Genomic DNA, 17,846 nt, shown 5'->3' on the forward strand with positions numbered 1-17,846 from the left:
CTGGCACACCCCCTAAGTGGTGGCCCCGCGCCGCAGCAGCAGTAACCCACGTTAGCCCACCCCTGGCCGGCCCCGCGCCGCAGCAAGCAGTGACCCACGTTAACACGCCCCTGACTGACCCCCGCGCAGCAGCAGCAGTGACCCACGTCAGCACACTCCCTGAGCGGCGGCCTAGCGCCGCAACAGCAGTGACCCACGTCAGCACACCCCTGGCCGGCCCCGCGCCGCGGCAGCTGTGCCACGCAGTGATGCACTCTCACCGTCTGAGCCGCATGTTCCGCAGGCAGGCGGCCGGGGGCTCGGGCTCGCACGTGAAGAGCGGACGCGGCGCCGCCCTGTGCGGCTGGTGCGGCACGCTGCGGGTGGTCCGCACCTGGCAACAGGTCACACCGTGTCAGCTCTCACGGTCACACGAGCGGCGAGCGCCGGCGAGGGGAGTGTTTGACACCTGGCCACAGGTCACACCGTGTCAGCTGTCACAGTCACACGAGCGGCAAGTGCCGGCGAGGGGAGTGTTTCACACCTGGCCGCAGGTCACGCCGTGTCAGCTGTCACAGTCACACGAGCGGCAAGTGCCGGCGAGGGGAGTGTTTGACACCTGGCCACAGGTCACACCGTGTCAGCTCTCACGGTCACACGAGCGGCGAGCGCCGGCGAGGGGAGTGTTTCACACCTGGCCGCAGGTCACACCGTGTCAGCTCTCACGGTCACACGAGCGGCGAGCGCCGGCGAGGGGAGTGGTCCGCACCTGGCCGCAGGTCACACGCGTCGGCGGGAGCGGCGATGCGCCACGGGGGGCAAGGGGGGGGGGGGGCAATGGCCGGGCCTCAAGGACAGCAGGGGCGGGCAGCACGCCTGGCCATTGGTGACCCGATGTCAGGTCACAGCCACACACAGACAGGAGAAGGGCGCATGTGGAGCTGGCTGACCTCGGGTGAAGACACCGTTCGCAGGCAGCCAAATGAGGAGAGAGGGGCGGGAGACCAAGCCAGCGACCAGACATCACAAGATACTCGAAGGAGGAGGACCGTAGCGGTGTAATGTCACTAAACGGTCATACCTTGACGTTTTGGGAGCTTCCTGGCGCCCCGAAGGTGCGAAGCGCATGCAAATCGCGGCGTTGTCCAAACCCCGTGTCCGTGGTTGTTGCTAAAGGGCAAGTTCAGAAACCTAATGACCTTCCACTCGTTGCTGCCACTTCCCAGAAAGGGAACACCATATGCTTTAAGTGAAGAGAAAGTTCTGGCGTGGCAGGTGACAAGTCTATTGGCTCGAATCAGTGACAGCGCACCATGCAAATGACAAGAGCTCCATTTGACAGCCATTTATGGTGTCAAAATGCTGGATTCAGATCACATATCCACACTTGATGCGAGCTGGTAGACTTCCACCCGACAACGTCCGGCAAAACAAGCCTCGGAATCGCTCGCGCCATTGGGGCTTGCGTTCCTTACTGCCCTAAAATGTCCATATGGCACAAGTTCGAACAGTGAGAGAAGGGTGTGAGGGGGGGAGGGGGGTGCCGAGCATCCACGGTGGAAGAGAACGCTGGGAAGAGGCGGCAGATCAGGTACTGCTGTTGTTCGGCTGGCGTTGTTGCACTGGTTCCCAGCACACACAGAACTTCCAGTGCGTGAAATCATAGCTACCGCTTTCAACGGTCTGCGCAGTAGCGGCATCTGATAAGCCAGATGCATAGATCAACGGCAGATGCAGTACGTCATGCCAATGCACATCTGATGTTCAAGCCAACTACAGAGCTTAAGCCATAGCTCTAATTTACGTGCCATGGTTCTGGCGTTACCTCACAGTGAGTTATTGGTTCCCGACAGTGGGTGAGTAACGACGACCGTTTCCCAGCCTTTAATCATCCCCGGCGCAGAAGTGTCACCGAGGACCGCCGGTCGGCCCGCTCAGCGCGGATCCAACAGCGCGCAGAAGGTGGCGCCGACACGCGCTCCCGTCCACACCGCTGGGGCTACCGGGGCCGCCCACACTTCGACACGCCTCACTGCGGGGTCCGAGCCCAGCGTCGGCAGCCAGAGGAAGCTGGGGAGTTCTATGAGCTGGGACACGGCCCAGTGGGAGGGGGGCGAGGCACGGTTGAGGGGTTCTGTGAGCTGGGACACGGCCCGATGGGAGGGGGACGAGGCACGGTTGGGGCCAGCGCCTGGCCACAGTGACATCGAACACAGATTGGCGGCGTGGCAGCTCGACCCACGCACGCACCGCGCAGAATACACCCCACGTGCCGCACCGAGCTCGGGCGATTGCGGACTGATGCTTGGCAAGTCACCATCCCAGTCTCAAGAAACCGGCTTGTTCTCGTTTGAGAACGAGCCATTCTTGTGTACTCTCCAACGGAAAGGTGGGCGAGTCCTCCCCCCCCCCCCCCCCTCCCCCGCCATGAGTATTTCCTACTAAATATCATGCAAGGCAGCCATTCTACGGGCTCCTTCCCTCAGTCACCTGTGCAGCCCACAGAGCACCTTGCTATTCCGCTCGCTGGTGCCGTCCCTGGGCTCCCGTCATCGACCGTCCTCACCTCTGGCTCAGCCGTCCGCGGCAAGGCGTCACACGAGAGCCGGGTGTCGCCGGCGGCCGTCGACGCCGACCGGCCGACGTGTCCCAGAGTCGGCAGGCAGCGGCAGAGCGCCGGCTCCGGCTGATCCTCTGCCGGCCGGCGCCGGCCGTCCCGGCACCGGCCACAGCCCTCCGGCGACGGCCGGACGCTGGGCGGCGCCACCGGCTGCGCCGACGGAGGGCGCCGGCAGCGCGCGGCAGGAGCTGGTGGCGCCCCCTCCGTCGCGCGGCCAGCGGCGCTGTCTGGGCGGCTCTTCCGAGTCGGCGCCAGGGCCAGCGGCCCTGGTGAGCCGTCGCCTCCCCGTTCGGAGGGCGGCTGGTGGCCGCGGCCGGCGCCGCCCGCTCCGCGGGCCGGTCGGGCGCGTCGGGCCGCGCAGGCGGCGCCACCGTCGCGCCCGGGCCGGTCCCGTTCTCTGGCAGAGTGCCCTCCTCCCCGGCCGGTAGCAGCAGGTGCGGGTACAGTCGGGAGACCAGCTCATGTAGCCGCCGGTTCGTCTCGATCGTCTTCAACACCTGCTCCAGGGGGCAGAGGCGGTGAGACGGTCAGAAGGGCCCGTCGAGCCGTCGGCTACAGTCTCGGGCCACCAGTGACAGACAGTCTCAAGCACAGCCTGAAGACGCACTACCGGCTGTGTTTCGATTTCCTCCACGCCACTGGCGGCGAAACCGGATCTCAGAGATCGCATCACCGACGACTGTATGGAAGCTGCATGGAGTGCACCGTAAATAATCGCAAAGTGAAGACGTCGATCGAACAAAGCGGGACAACGTGCGACAGGTTCCACTTGTGCTAGCGTGCTACGTGTATTCATCACGCGAATTATTATGACTGAGAGGGCCTATAACACGCCACACGTCCTGCAAACGACAAAGTATTCTTAGCGTTAAAGCTGATGAACTTTGAATGGCTCGAAATGACGACACACGATTGCGAACAAAACAACAGCCGAAGCGGAAACAGCTATGGCAGGTAGACCTACGGCCAGCACACAAAACACACAAACAAGTTGCGCCGCCCAGCAGCGTCAGCACACCCACCTCTGGCGGCGCGTCGGCGTCCGCCAGCCAGGTGGGCAGCTGCAAAGCCGAGCTGTGCAGCCGCTCCAGCTGCTCACTGCTGACCGGCCGGCCCAGCAGCGCGCTGACGTCACCTGGTGACGCGCATGATGACGTCAGGCAAGTCACCTGGCCATAGGTAGGGGCAACGCCAGGACACAGCCCAGCGGCCACTGATGTCAATTGGTGACACGTCATAGTGACGTCAGGCAAGTCACCTGGCCATAGGTGGGAGCTATGCCAGGAGACAGCCCAGTAGTCACTGACGTCACCTAGTGACGTCAGTTAAATCACCTGCCCATAGGTGGGGACTACACCACGACACAGCCCAGTGGTCACTGACGTCACCTGGTGACGCGTCAGAGTGACGTCAGGCAAGTCACCTCGCCACAGGTGGGGGCTACATCAGGAGACAACCCAGCAGCGCGCTGGCACCGCCTGTTGAAGAGCAGTAGCGTGATGGGAAGGGCCAGGCATGGCACGTAGGTTGCTTCAGGATATATCGAATGATGTCATACTGTCTAGCACGGCCTCCACGTCATCTGATGAGGCAAAATAGCGCCACAAATGCTCACAAAAAGAAAGCGACAGGCTGAAAGCCAAAATCATCACAGAGGGTGTCAATTTTCACTGAAATCCCATCAGTTTGGGCCAAATTCCCGGGCCATTGTCCAGCATGAAGTATAAACATCTTGGCTTGGATTGACCTTTGCTACATCCCAGTGTGGAATGTGCACCAATACGTTTCGTTATCGCAGTGTTCAAGTGTTTTGGAAGTTTGTTTCCGTAGTTGTTCAGCCGCCTAGCGGAAGTTAGAGGAACCTGTGTTTGGTCATGTCACCGCTGAGGAGTCTGCGAGTGGGGCGACGGCTTTTTATGCGAGTTCTAGTCTGTGTGGTGCGCTGTGGTTAGCTGTGTGGCTGTGGTGGGCTGTGTGCCGAGCTTCTTGGGTTGACGTCATTGCAAGTAATTGTCTGATTTAATTATGAAGTAATAAGCCTGTGTTAGAGAACGGAGCATTACTGTTATACACCGAAAGCAGGACACATCAACTTGTTGCAGGCCAGAGTAAGGCTAGCCGAGAAATCACCCGCATTTTCGCCATTTCTGCCGCCACAGCGGACTCCCATTGAAGCTCAGCCGGCAGCATACATCCGGCGCCCCTCCATACGCACAAGCCGGTGTATTTCAATACCACTAATCTACAAACGCACAATGTCATATTGACGCGACCAAAAACGAACCCATGACAAAAGCGCGGTCGTTGATCGTGTGCCACCGACCAAACAGGAGGACCGCATGATTCGCGGGCTACACAGTTAGAAATACCCCGCAGTTCGACGCCTCAAAGAGCTAACCCGCCGCTGAGCGCGACTAACGAACACATCACTGTTTGACGTGACGCACGCCGGCACAAACACGGCCGACCATTGCGCTGTGTACAGCCCTGCGATGCCGTGCTATAGCGGCGGGGGGGGGGGGGCGTCTATTTCACACAGTCAACGACGAGTGTCAACTAGCAACCGTGTTGGTTGTGTTATCGACTCTGGACGCCACCGGTCACGATAATGACTGTCACAAGACGCATCGCACACCAAAACGGCCGACTGATTGTCAATAGCAAAGCGGATTAAGCGAACTACACTGTCACCAGGCACCGACGTCACGTCAGAACCTTTCCACGTGCAAAAGTTTAAGGAAAAAGTTTCTGATGAAGCTGAGCGGGCTTCGTCCGCCGTTTGTTGGGTATACGTCCAAGGGCGAGACATGCTGCATCCAGTCAATAGAAACAGGCAAGCGTAATGACCACCGTAATGACCACAGCATGAAAAGCTGCTGTGCGCGTGCATGTGAGTGCACGTGCAGATATCCCAGGCGAGCTGAGCTGAGTTACGTGGAGCGACCTCTTCGCCTGGTATCAGCACCGCCCGACGGTGCGGCGGCCATGGAACGGCACGCGGCAACGCGCTGACACGGTACCGCCGCATGCTTGCAATAATCAGCTGTAAAGCTATCCAACACGCGTGTAATAATCAGCTGCCCAGCTATCCAACACACTTGCAATAATCAGCTGTAAAGCTATCCAACACACGTGTAATAATCAGCTGCCCAGCTATCCAACACACTTGTAATAGTCAGCTGTCCAGCTATCCAACACACTTGTAATAGTCAGCTGTCCAGCTATCCAACACACTTGTAATAGTCAGCTGTCCAGCTACCCAACACACTTGAAACAGTCAGCTGCCCAGCTATCCAGCACACTTGTAATAGTCAGCTGTCCAGCTATCTAACAAACTTGTAATGGTCAGCTGCCCACCTACCCAACACACTTGTAATAGTCAGCTGTCCAGCCATCCAATAAACTTGTAATAGTCAGCTGCCCAGCTATCCAACACACTTGTAATAATCAGCTGTCCAGCTATCCAACACACTTGTAATAATCAGCTGCTCAGCTACCCAACACACTTGTAATAGTCAGCTGTCCAGCCATCCAACGAACTTGTAATAGTCAGCTGTCCAGCTATCCAACACACTTGTAATAGTCAGCTGTCCAGCTACCCAACACACTTGTAATAGTCAGCTGTCCAGCTATCCAACATACTTGTAATAGTCAGCTGCCCAGCTATCCGACAAACTTGTAATGGTCAGCTGCCCAGCTACCCAACACACTTGTAATAGTCAGCTGTCCAGCCATCCAACAAACTTGTAATAGTGAGCTGCCCAGCTATCCAACACACTTGTAATAATCAGCTGTCCAGCTATCCAACACACTTGTAATAATCAGCTGCTCAGCTACCCAACATACTTGTAATAGTCAGCTGTCCAGCCATCCAACAAACTTGTAATAGTCAGCTGCCCAGCTATCCAACACACTTGTAATAGTCAGCTGCCCGGCTATCCAATACCCTTGTAATAGTCAACTGTCCAGCTATTTAACACACTTGTAATAGTCAGCTGTCCAGCTATCCAGTATCGACGTGTAATAGGTAGCTGTCCAGCTACCCAGCACATGCTAATAATAGTCAGCTGTCCAGTCATCCAGTCCAGTCTTGTAATAGTCAGCCGTTCAATTTTCCAGCACGTGCTTGTAATAGTCAGATGTCCAGCTAACCAGTATTGACGTGTAATAGTCAGCTGTCCAGCTAACCAGTGTCGACGCGTTATTGCCGGCTGTTCAGTTATCCAGCATATACTTGTAATAGTCGGGTGACCAGTTATCCAGTCCAGTCTTGTCATAGCCAGTTGTCCAATTATCCAGCACATCCTTGTAATAGTCAGCTGTCTAGCTAACCAGTATAGACGTGTAATAGCTTTCCAATTATCCAGCACAGGCTTGTAATAGTCAGCTGTCCAGCTAACCAGTATCGACGTGTGATAGTCACCTGTTCAGTTATCCAGCACATGTTTGTCGTAGTCAGCTGTCCAGCTACCCATTCGGGAGAAGAAATGGGCATATATTAAGCTATCCAGCACATATTCGTAACAACTTTCCAGCTGGGCGGTGCAATTATCAGCATTGCACGCGCTTGACGTTTACCCAAACGCATCGTGCACCGTTCTTAATGGCCGGACTGACCCGAGCGTGCATTGTGATCTGCTGTCGCAGGTGCCGTGGGCAGAACGCCACAACACTGCTGTCCGGAGAGGTGTCTCCATATGTCTGAGTAATGCACCACCACACAGGAGTGCGGCACCGCCACACGGGGGCACTGCACTACCACACGGGAGTGCGGCACCGCCACACGGGAGTACCGCACCACCATACAGAAGTGCGGCACCACGGCACATAAGGACGGCACCACCACGCGGGAGTACGGCACCAGCACTGAGGAGTGCGGCACCACCACACAGGAGTACTGTACCACCACACAGGAGAACTGCACCATCACAGAAGAGTGCGGCACCACCACACGGGAGTACGGCACCACCACACAGGAGTAATGCACCGCTACACAGGAGTACTGCACCACCACACGGGAGTAAAGCACCACCACGCGGGAGTACTACACCACCCCACACGAGTACTGCACCACCACAAAGGAGCACGGCACCACCACACAGGAGTACGGCACCACCACAGAGGAGAGTTGCACCACCACGCAAGAGTACGGCAGATAAACACACCCGGTTACCTCGTGTTAAATCAAGGACATTTTGCTTTTTAAAAAACGTCAAAAACACCCCAGAGATGAGCGGTTACACACAGACACACACACCGGGTACCTGCATGTTATGCAAGCCTTCAGGGGTAGTACGGGGCTAGCTAGTCCTGGACACATGACTGAATAGGCCAGCGACGACAGGAACACACATCTAACCGGAATCAACAAACAAACGGTAACAGTGGGCAACGACGACAAGGTCAACGATCATATTGTACTGAATTAGGTTCGTATGAATCAAATATGGACATAAAGATCCACAGCATACTTAGGCGGTCGTGGAGGCGGTATCGCTGCCCACCCAGCTGGGGTCAGTATTCCCCACCGGCAGCTGGCAGGCCGGCGCCGCCCACTGACCCGAGTGGAGGGCGGTATCGCTGCCCACCCAGCTGGGGGGTCAGTATCCCCCACCGGCAGCTGGCAGGCCGGCGTCCGCCCACTGACCCGAGTGGAGGGCGGTATCGCTGCCCACCCAGTTGGGGGGTCAGTATCCCCCACCGGCAGCTGGCCGGCCGGCGTCCGCCCACTGACCCGAGTGGAGGGCGATATTGCTGCCCACCCAGCTCGGGTCGCTATCCCCTCCGGCAGCTGTCCGGCCGGCGTCCGCCCACTGACCTGAGTGGAGGGCGGTGCGCAGCTGCTCGATGTCCGGCAGCGACTCCGCCTCCGACCGCAAGCTGTCTGAGTCGCCGTCGGCCGAGAGCGTACACTGGCTGGAGCGCTCCCTGTACGCAGAGTGGCCGTTCATGGCGGCGGCTGGTACCATAGCCCCAACTCCACCCGGCCGGGACCAGAACACCACCTCCAACAAGCCGGGACCATAGCCCCAACTCCACCCGGCCGGGACCAGAGCCCCACCTCCAACTAGCCGTGACCACAGCCCCACCTCCACCCGGCCGAGACCAGAGCCTTCCTCACCCAGCCGGCACCAGAGTTCCACCTCCACCCGGCCGAGACTAAAGCCCTCCCCCACTCAGCCGGGAAAAGTCCTCCTCCCCCTCGCCCACCCGGCCGGCACCAGAGACCCTGCCCCACGCTGCATTTTCCATCCGGCCGCGGCGGGTGCGTAAGACAACGGCTGAGGATGGTCGCGCAGCAGTGATAGCACGTGATACGTCTGGAGGTGCCAAGAAAGAATACTATGGAGCGTTTTGGAAAAGTATGAATCCGTTTTCTTCGAGTGTGGTTCTAAGACTTTTGTGTGACTCTTTCCCGGCCACAAACGCCCGCCCTGAAGATGCATGCAACACGTCGTCCGTCACATGCAATTAGACTGAAACCCAAGAAGGACGTTAAGCATTACGAGGGCATGACTGGCAACATTTTCTTAACCACTCGTGTGCTTGAGTTCAGACATAGCTATCCATTCGCGACCGAAGAAGGACGCTACGCATCCCAACAGCATGATTGGCAACGTTTTCTTAACCACTCGTGTGTTTGGGTTCGGACATAGCTATCCATTCGCGCACGCCGCCCATGCCGAGCGAGCAGACAAGCGGCTGAGCCAACGGATCTGACACGGCAGCGGAGCCACCTCGGCCGGGCCGGAGCGTCAATACGAAGACCAACGAGACACGGTGCAGACCAGTGACGCCAACGGTCAATTTAGCCGGAAATGCTGAAATGGCCGTTAATAGCGCTCACAATCGCGTACAAACGGCGCCACAGATCGACCTTGGCGTGGCCGGTGATGGAGGCAAACATGTGTACACAGACGTCGAGCAGTTTCATATTAGGTCAACACTGTACAGTGAAATGACAAACACCGAGCGGGCGCCAGCAAACAGCACTTCGAGGGTCGCAAAAAACGACATGTCGGAAGAAAGGGTATTGACTCAAAAGAGCACATAAACATGCGCTCGCTCGGTCAGACAGGCACAACAAATTAAGAAAGCGGCAAAAAGACATGGCCATGAGACCGATATACGTGCTGGAACGGATTCACAGGACGGTGGCGACAAGCACGCATTCCACTGTACGTTATTCATGAAATTATATGGAAATCCTGCAACGCCATCTATGAAGAGCACGGTGAGCGCACTTGGGCTTTCGTTTGCTCCCACGTTTTAACACGCACGAACAGCATGAAACGACTCCGAATGGCCACCACGGGTGACAGCGTCTCACCTGTTTTTGTGTTTTGTCCAGTCGAGGTCACGCATCAGCATGCCACAAACGGCGATGTTGAGAAATATGCCGGACAGGACCAGCAGCGCGCCCCGCCACCCGTATTCCTGCAATGACAGACGGACAGCAGGAAAAGACCAGCAGCGTGCCCCCGCGACCCGTACTCCTGCAATGACAGATGGACAGCAAGAAAAGACCAGCAGCGCGCCCCGCCAGCCGTACTCCTGCAATGACAGATGACTAACAGGAAAAGACCAGCAGCGCGGCCCGCCACCCGTACTCCTGCAATGACAGATGACTAACAGGAAAAGACCAGCAGCGCGCCCCGCCATTCGTATGCCTGCAATGGCAGACGGACAACAGGAAAAGACCAGCAGCGCACCTCGCCACCCTCGCCACCTCGCACCGACAACTGGTCCGTGTTCACTAATACTCGTCTAACGCTGACCAAAGTGTTGAAAAACGTGTCTAACAACGATAATTATACGGATGTGTCCACAGCACCCACACATGCCCGCATGCACGCACGCACGCCCCACTCCCACAGTCACAGAGACGAGACACGTACCCATATACACGAAATATACGTGCGTGTGTGCGTGCGTGCGTGTGTGCGTGCGTGCACGCGTGCACGCGTGTGTGCGTGCGTGCGTGCGTGCGTGCGTGCGTGCGTGCGTGCGTGCGTGCATGCATGCATGCATGCATGCATGCATACGTGTGTGTATGCGCGTTCGTGCATTTAGACAATAGATTTCCTTTAAGCATGTTTCATGGAGCATCAAGAATCTCTGGGCTTTAGCAAGCTATCTGTCAAGCCGTTCAGTGTTTCTAATACACTTGTTTATATCCGGCTGAGGTCCAACGATTCAGCTACACTCGTATAACAGGCCGCATTGGTCGCATAATCCTCACAAACGCTTCGTTTCGGTTCATCTTTGAACCATCACCAGACAGAAATGATACGTTGTACTCAAAAGAACGTTTCATACATATCCAATGATTTGAATGAATACGCAATGTAGCTCGTGAAATTCGGTACACCTCAGTCAAGCATGTCCAGCTGAACATGTTTCAATGCACGGACAACACCCTGCGGAAAACATCCACATACTTCACATACATCTAACGTGCCTCACAACTGAGCAAACGCCCACTCCTATCCGTCGACAGTTCTAGTGTGATGTTTCCATGAGCAAATGGGGCTTCTTATGGCATCAGGCGTGCTTTTTACGTTGTATTTTGATGATTTTTGTGTTTTCGGTAAGTTGTGTGCGTGTCGATGTTGTTGATGACACTGTGGCATGTGTTTTGGAGCACTGTCTCGAAGATGCAAAGAAAGTCGCCTGGAAAGAAAAATTGCTGTGATGCCAGTGTAGTTTACACCACGAAGCCTATGCACAACCTCCGCACGGATAGGAGAATTGATATCCTACATCGGTACACTTCAAAATAGCATGCGCTGCTGTCATATCGTTTTGGAACAAAAAGTTGCTTGTTTTATCTGTTCTCTGATTAACAGGAAGTTTGCTAAACCCCACAGCTCCTCGGTGTCGAATCAAAGATGCTTAAAAATGTGTAAATACATTTATTAGTATAGGGTAGGAAGCAAATTGTCGTTTAAGCATTGATAAAACGAACTAAGAGCTACGGCTGGCCGCTTATCTAGCCCGTTTATTTAGTACAAAGCATGGATGACAAAGGAAACGGCGGGCGAGGCACACTGCTACCGATACTGATATTGTAGTCGTCCACTCCCCTGCTGCTATGCTTGGCATGTGTGTCGTGCACCTGATGGGCTTGTTGACTTTACAAGCATTACGTTCAAAACAACACATCCAAGTAAACTGTTGTTTTCGTATTGTCAATATTGACGTGAAACGTATTGACGCAATTTGGCGTGTTGACGTGAAATTGTGTGCGATCAGGGATGTGATAGGGAAGCCGCAAGCAAAGAACAGCACTGACAGTGGCAGCATAGGCGTACGTTGTTGAACCGTTCGGTATACCGGGATGATGCGGCACAGGGCGACCGGTCACGCTCAGGCTTTAGTCACCAAAATCAAAATCAAGAGTTTTTGATTTATGTAAATGGTTTAATCGAGGTGGCCCATTGGTAAAAAAGGCCAAAAACATTTCAAAGGCAAAACATTTGTTTTGTCAGCGTCACGACAAAATCGCAGTTCTGCCTTACCACAGATCTGTAATTGTCTATCTAAAAATAATGACATGTTAATCAAAACATTAATATTGAGCAGTGATCAACTTTGCTAAAATTTGGTCTGTGAATAACTCGACTTTTTCAAAACACTTTTGAAGAGTTGTGATAGGATAAAAGACATGTATATCTCTAAAAAAAATTGCAGTAAAACGTCGATCCATATAATTTTATAAATGAGCTCCTGTCAGAAAAAAAAAACATGATGAACATGAACATGAACAAAACACTTCACTGCCCGATTTGAATTGATTGGAAGAGCCCCCAGTCTGATGTGAGCCGATTGGACGAGCTCTCGGGCTGAGTTCGCACACCACGCTGATTGGTAGAGCGCGTCCCGTTCTGACGTGCCTCGCAAACACACGACACCCGGAGTCAAGCGCTTGGGACTACATGGCCCGGGCGTCCCAGGCGTGCCGGCCGGCCAACCCCGACAGCCCACCTGGATCAGCAGCTCCACCAGCGGCGGGAACAGGAAGGTGCCGACGCCGGTGCCGCAGACGCTGATGCCCGTGGCCAGCGAGCGGCGTCGCTCGAAGTAATAGGCCACGATCACCACGGCTGAGACGTAACACAGCGACAGACCTGCCGGCCGAGACACCAGACGGTAACCTGTGATGCCAACACAGCGACAGACCTGCCGGCGGCGTCAATGGGGACGTGCACGCGTAACACAGCGCCAGATCTGCCGAGCTCTCAGCAGCATCGCAATCAGCGCGTTACACAGACCTCGGCAGGGCATGCAAAGAGCGCGTCGCCAGCCTACGTACCGCGTCCCTCACTGAGGAGTGCGTGGATCTCTCTGCTGCCATAAAGGAATGCGCGGATCTCTCTGCAGACTATCATAAAGGAGTATGTGGATCTCTATAAAGTCGCTCATGGAAGAGTGCGTTGTTCTTTCCGCGTGAGTGGGAGTGCGTCGTCCTCTCTTCAGTCTCTAGCAGAGGTGTGTGTGGATCTCTCTGCAGTCTCTCATAGAGGAGTGTGTGTTTATCCCTGCAGTCCATCGTAGAAAAGTGTGTTGTTTCCTCTGCAGCCTTCCATAGAGAGTGTGGTTAACTCTGCATTCTCTGATAAATGAGTGTGCGGTTCACTCTGCAGTATTTCACAGAGGAATGAGTGGTTCACTCTGCAGCATCTCATAGATGAGTGTGTGGTTCACTCCGCAGTAGCTCCAAGAGGAGTGAGTGGTTCACTCTGCAGCATGTCATAGATGAGTGTTTCGTTCACTCTGCAGTCTCGCACTGATATGTGTGTGGTCTACTCTGCATTGATGAGTGGGTGGTTCAGTCCGCAGTCTCTCATTGATGAGTGTGTGGTTCACTCTGCAGTATCTCATAATAGATGCTCTCTCTCAGAATACACTCTACACTCACAATACTTTACACACTACACACAACACAATACTACACTCTACACTACACAATACACTCAGATACACTATCTCAGAAATAGGGGAGTGTGTGGTTCACTCTGTAATCCTTCATCTCGACTTCATCTACGGCAGTTCATGACACGCTTGACGAAGTTGACAACAATAAGACCGTAAACAATTTTGAATTAACTTCTGTTACTCGTTTCAACAAAGGCATGCTGCTGAAATGTCAACGTATCTATATCTTCATTCTCCCGATTTTCCCCGAAAAATAAGGCCATTTCTACCGTGTTATCTATGTGCATAATGCTCCCCGCAAATGCGCTTAACAACTGACGTAAATTGAAGATGGCATGGGTATTTGACATCCTGGCCCATCTTCAATAACCGGAACATGTTCAACATCATATATCATCGCATACAACGGTTTGACCTCTCAAGAATCGCAGCACAGCGACACAAGCTAAGCTTTCCCAACGACATGAACTAACGTCATCCAGCGGCAGATCTCACCAGAACGCGCGGGACTTTGGCTCTGTAACTGACCTTTGAGGCACGACTAGGGAACGGCCGGGTTTGGCGACATATTTCCGCATGACCCTGCCTGCGACATCGACTAACTCGAGAACATCGACGAACTCGAGAATATCGACGAGCTCGACAACATCGACAAACTCGAGAACATCGACGAACTCGAGAACATCGACGAACTCGAGAACATCGATGAACTCGAGAACATCACCGAACTCGAGAACATCGACGAACTCGAGAATATGGACGAACTCGAGAACATCGACGAACTCGAGAACATCGACGAACTCGAGAATATGGACGAACTCGAGAACATCGACAAACTCGAGAACATCGACGAACTCGAGAATATCGACGAACTCGAGAACATCGACGAACTCGAGACCAGCGATGGAGGCATTTTCGAGTCTATGGTTTTAAGATATGATGCGTCAAATATCTTTCTTCAGCAGAACTGAGGCAGTTGTGTAGAAAACATATTGATATCGTGTTCGCATTAGTAGAAATAAAGGTGACAAAACGAGTCAACAGATGTCGTCGCGCAGTTTCATCACGACCGTTATCAACAGGACAAGCAAAAGTTGTGAAACGGGGTCACGCATTGGATTCATTTTCTCCGAAGAGTTTGCATTTGGAAGACGGTGATTACATGAAACCTTTACCAATTAAACATATAGAATCGTTCTGACGTGAGACGCAGTCCAATCAAGATCTTGATGACCTGGACGGAGCAGAAGCACACCCCTCTTGCATGTGGCGGGTGGCTTGACATCCCAGTCAACGTCCGGCCAATGGCCGCTCCCAACGGGGAAGAATTTGCTAGGTTTGCCTTTTCGCCGTCAACATAGCCCCACTGTTTGGTTGATTGCCAGAGGGAGCTTCAATGACAGCTTGCAGCATTACATTATCCGTTGCAATCGGCAATAAATAGCAATGCTAAATAAAAAAAATAATTTTGTTTACGAGGGGTACGTTTATCAACAGCTATTCGCAGACCGACTGGAGCGGCTCAGTCAATGTCCCAATCGCAAAAAACGTGAAAAGGGAATTGTTACCAATATAAAGCCACGAAGCATGAAAAACGTCGCCCGGCGTTAGGCAATGTTGCCGTTCCATCACAGGAGACGCTGCCGTTCCGTTCGTTCCGCCACGGCAGCCAACAATGTCGATATATATCACCATCCCGCGCGAAATGGAACGAGACCTAACTGAGTCGTAGAACGTCAGCCAGCCGTCCAATCTGAACGTCAATGACATTTCTGGTCAGCTGGCGCCAGCCTACCGACGCTGCACAAAAAGCAGGAGGACGCCGGCGGACAGACTGGCTGCAATGACCGACGCGTGGCTGAATCAAGCGCGGCGACAAGCGGCCAGGTGTGTGCCTCGACCGTCTCGCCCTCCGCGGCCAAGGCAACCGTTGTAATACACCCGTTGAGAAGCAGGTGTGTGGGACAGGTGTGTGCCTCAGCGAGAAACGACAGCCGAGCTAACTGTCAGCTACAGATTTTGCTACTCCACTGCGCTATTGAGCTGCAGAGATATGCGCAGTGCGACTAAATTCTGCAACGGTCTTGCTCGTGTTGCTCTCGTTGCTTTCTCGTGTTGCGGCAACGGTCTTTCTCGTCTTGCAACCTGTCATGCATCCATATTTTGAGGTGGACACTACCTGCACCAAATGTCATCGAAATCGCAGGTCAGGGACAAGCTTGATGAAGTTGACACAGGCTGTCCCATAAACAAAATGTTGGGTCATGTTTTGAGATCCCTGCGAAAATGTGACTTGCAAGAAGGCATCGCATTGTATATCCACCGAGGCACGTAGCGGTACCCGTGACCTGCCATGACCTCATCTGGCCTCGAGTCGGTATCATCAAGAAAACACACTTCGGTGGCATGTATCCTCTGCATATATGTGTGTGCATGCTTCACACGCAATGGCGCTCTTAAGGGAAGCTATTCACGACATGAATATGTTTTGTCGGAACCAATGGCATGTGTTCTCTCTCCCTTTTTCTGGCAGTGGCGTCTTTGCTGACCCCAAGGTCACCCCAAATTAATCCAAATACTCGCAAGCATGTGGAAGCGCAGGTACCTGCCATGAAACCGCCCTCCTCCGGTCCCGTCTCGGAGCGAGCGGTCGGCCGGCGCCCCAGGGGCCGTGACGTGTAGGTCACGTGACCTCGCCCAGGCGGGGATGCGGACCGGTGGCCGGCAGAATGGTCTCAACCGAGGACTGACTGGACGTGGCCGACCCGTCAAAATGACGAGTTACCAGGTGAAAGTGACACCAAAGTTCAAGTGCTTGTGTTAAGTGTTACGGTCTGTGACTGGAGACAGTCTACACATACACATAGCAAAACATGCACCAATTCACTCGATCGCAATCCTAGTTAAACTATTCGTAGAATTTCACAATAATTGATGTCGTATGAAGAGATCTTAGTCATCCAAGGTGTTTTATGCTGTTCGGTAAATACCTAACAAGCTGTTCGAGAGGTCACCTTTCGCCCCGATTCATCCTTTGTCTTGACGCGGTTTGATGGGGGAAGGGGATGACCACGCTCACTCCCGGTCCTAAAATACGACAATAAGAGTTTCGCGGAAGAAATCAATAGAGTAGTCGCGGCGTGATTTCCCGATTGGTAATACATCCCATGTTGCTAGATCAATAATGGGGGCAGGTTGCATGTCAATGCTTCCCGAACATAGCTATAACTTTTTCAGCTTTGCGTGCTCCTATTTACGAAACCACGTGACGATAACAGCAGCGAAAACTTGCACAGGCGTTTGTCTTGTCCCGTTCTGACCACAATGATAAGATGTTGATGCAATTTGAGAAAATATCCATGATGTTAATCGCCGTGCAGTGAGCTTAAAGAATCGTCCCTGCTCGAAGGCCAAACATGCTATAGACACAATTGCTGATTATGTGCAAACATGCGCAATGATGGTCCCAAAGACTACAGAAAATTTGAGCACAGATACATCACGTGCCGGCGATATCGTCAGAAAGCTTTCGGAAGGGTTTTCCTGACCTAGCATCCACCCCCCTCCTCCTCCATACCCACCACAGGGAGAGGTCCACATCGTCGTTCACACAATCTACCGTTGTGTGGACGATCCTGGCTGTGAGTGAAAGTGGCCTGACCTGTGTCGTAGAACTGAAGAAAGATCATATTTGATGCGCTTTAACTTGATGTTTCGGATGAGTTTCCAAGCTTCGCATTTTTTAATACTATGCGCATGGCGATGGTGAACGTGATATCATGCATTGTTGGTGTATAGGTATCGGACTCCCCATCAGCGGGCGGTAACAGCACAGCCTGGAGGTATCCTGGAGCGTTTTGCGTGAAACTATTCGACCTCATCGATAAGGTTGGCGGGGCTCCTAAAACCATACGGCATGCATGGGTATGCATAGGGGATCCACGGGGATGCAACACATGTAATCCGTTATTAAGGCGCGAACGCCAGCTAATATATCAGTAGCTCACAACTTGCTGAGCTCCGCCGGGCTCTGGCGTTTTGTTACTTGGGCTCCGCCGTTTCGTATTTGCTGAAACAACCCACGCGGAAAATATTCCAATCAGAAGGCCATCCACGAGTGGAACAACGGCAGAGCCCATCAGAAAATTACATCAACAGCATTATAGCTTACCCGGCATCACAAGGCAAACGCGAAATGAAAATGCCCGACGTAATGGGAACATAATGACAGAAAGGTAAGCAATGCTGCTTCGCGGGGCGATGACCAGCGGCGTGCGTCAGAGGGCGCCCACAAGACCAAAATACTGCG

General features: G+C 53.8%; 1 protein-coding gene across 1 annotated transcript in view; it reads right to left on the reverse strand.

Moving 5' to 3' along the window:
* The window catches only part of LOC119113448 (uncharacterized), a 62,848-nt gene that overhangs the window by 20,138 nt on the left and 24,864 nt on the right, over positions 1–17,846 (reverse strand). Inside the window, exons 7-12 of the mRNA XM_037237760.1 lie at positions 12,587–12,729; positions 9,930–10,036; positions 8,418–8,527; positions 3,622–3,734; positions 2,812–3,096; positions 261–373 (exon numbers count right to left, since the gene is read on the reverse strand). Of these exons, the coding sequence (XP_037093655.1) occupies positions 261–373; positions 2,812–3,096; positions 3,622–3,734; positions 8,418–8,527; positions 9,930–10,036; positions 12,587–12,729 (871 nt within the window). The remainder of the gene's footprint in view (positions 1–260; positions 374–2,811; positions 3,097–3,621; positions 3,735–8,417; positions 8,528–9,929; positions 10,037–12,586; positions 12,730–17,846) is intronic.

The sequence above is a fragment of the Pollicipes pollicipes genome, unplaced genomic scaffold (genome assembly GCF_011947565.3).
Source record: "Pollicipes pollicipes isolate AB1234 unplaced genomic scaffold, Ppol_2.1 Scaffold_7262;HRSCAF=8765_pilon_pilon_pilon, whole genome shotgun sequence".
NCBI classification, from domain to species: domain Eukaryota; kingdom Metazoa; phylum Arthropoda; class Thecostraca; order Pollicipedomorpha; family Pollicipedidae; genus Pollicipes; species Pollicipes pollicipes.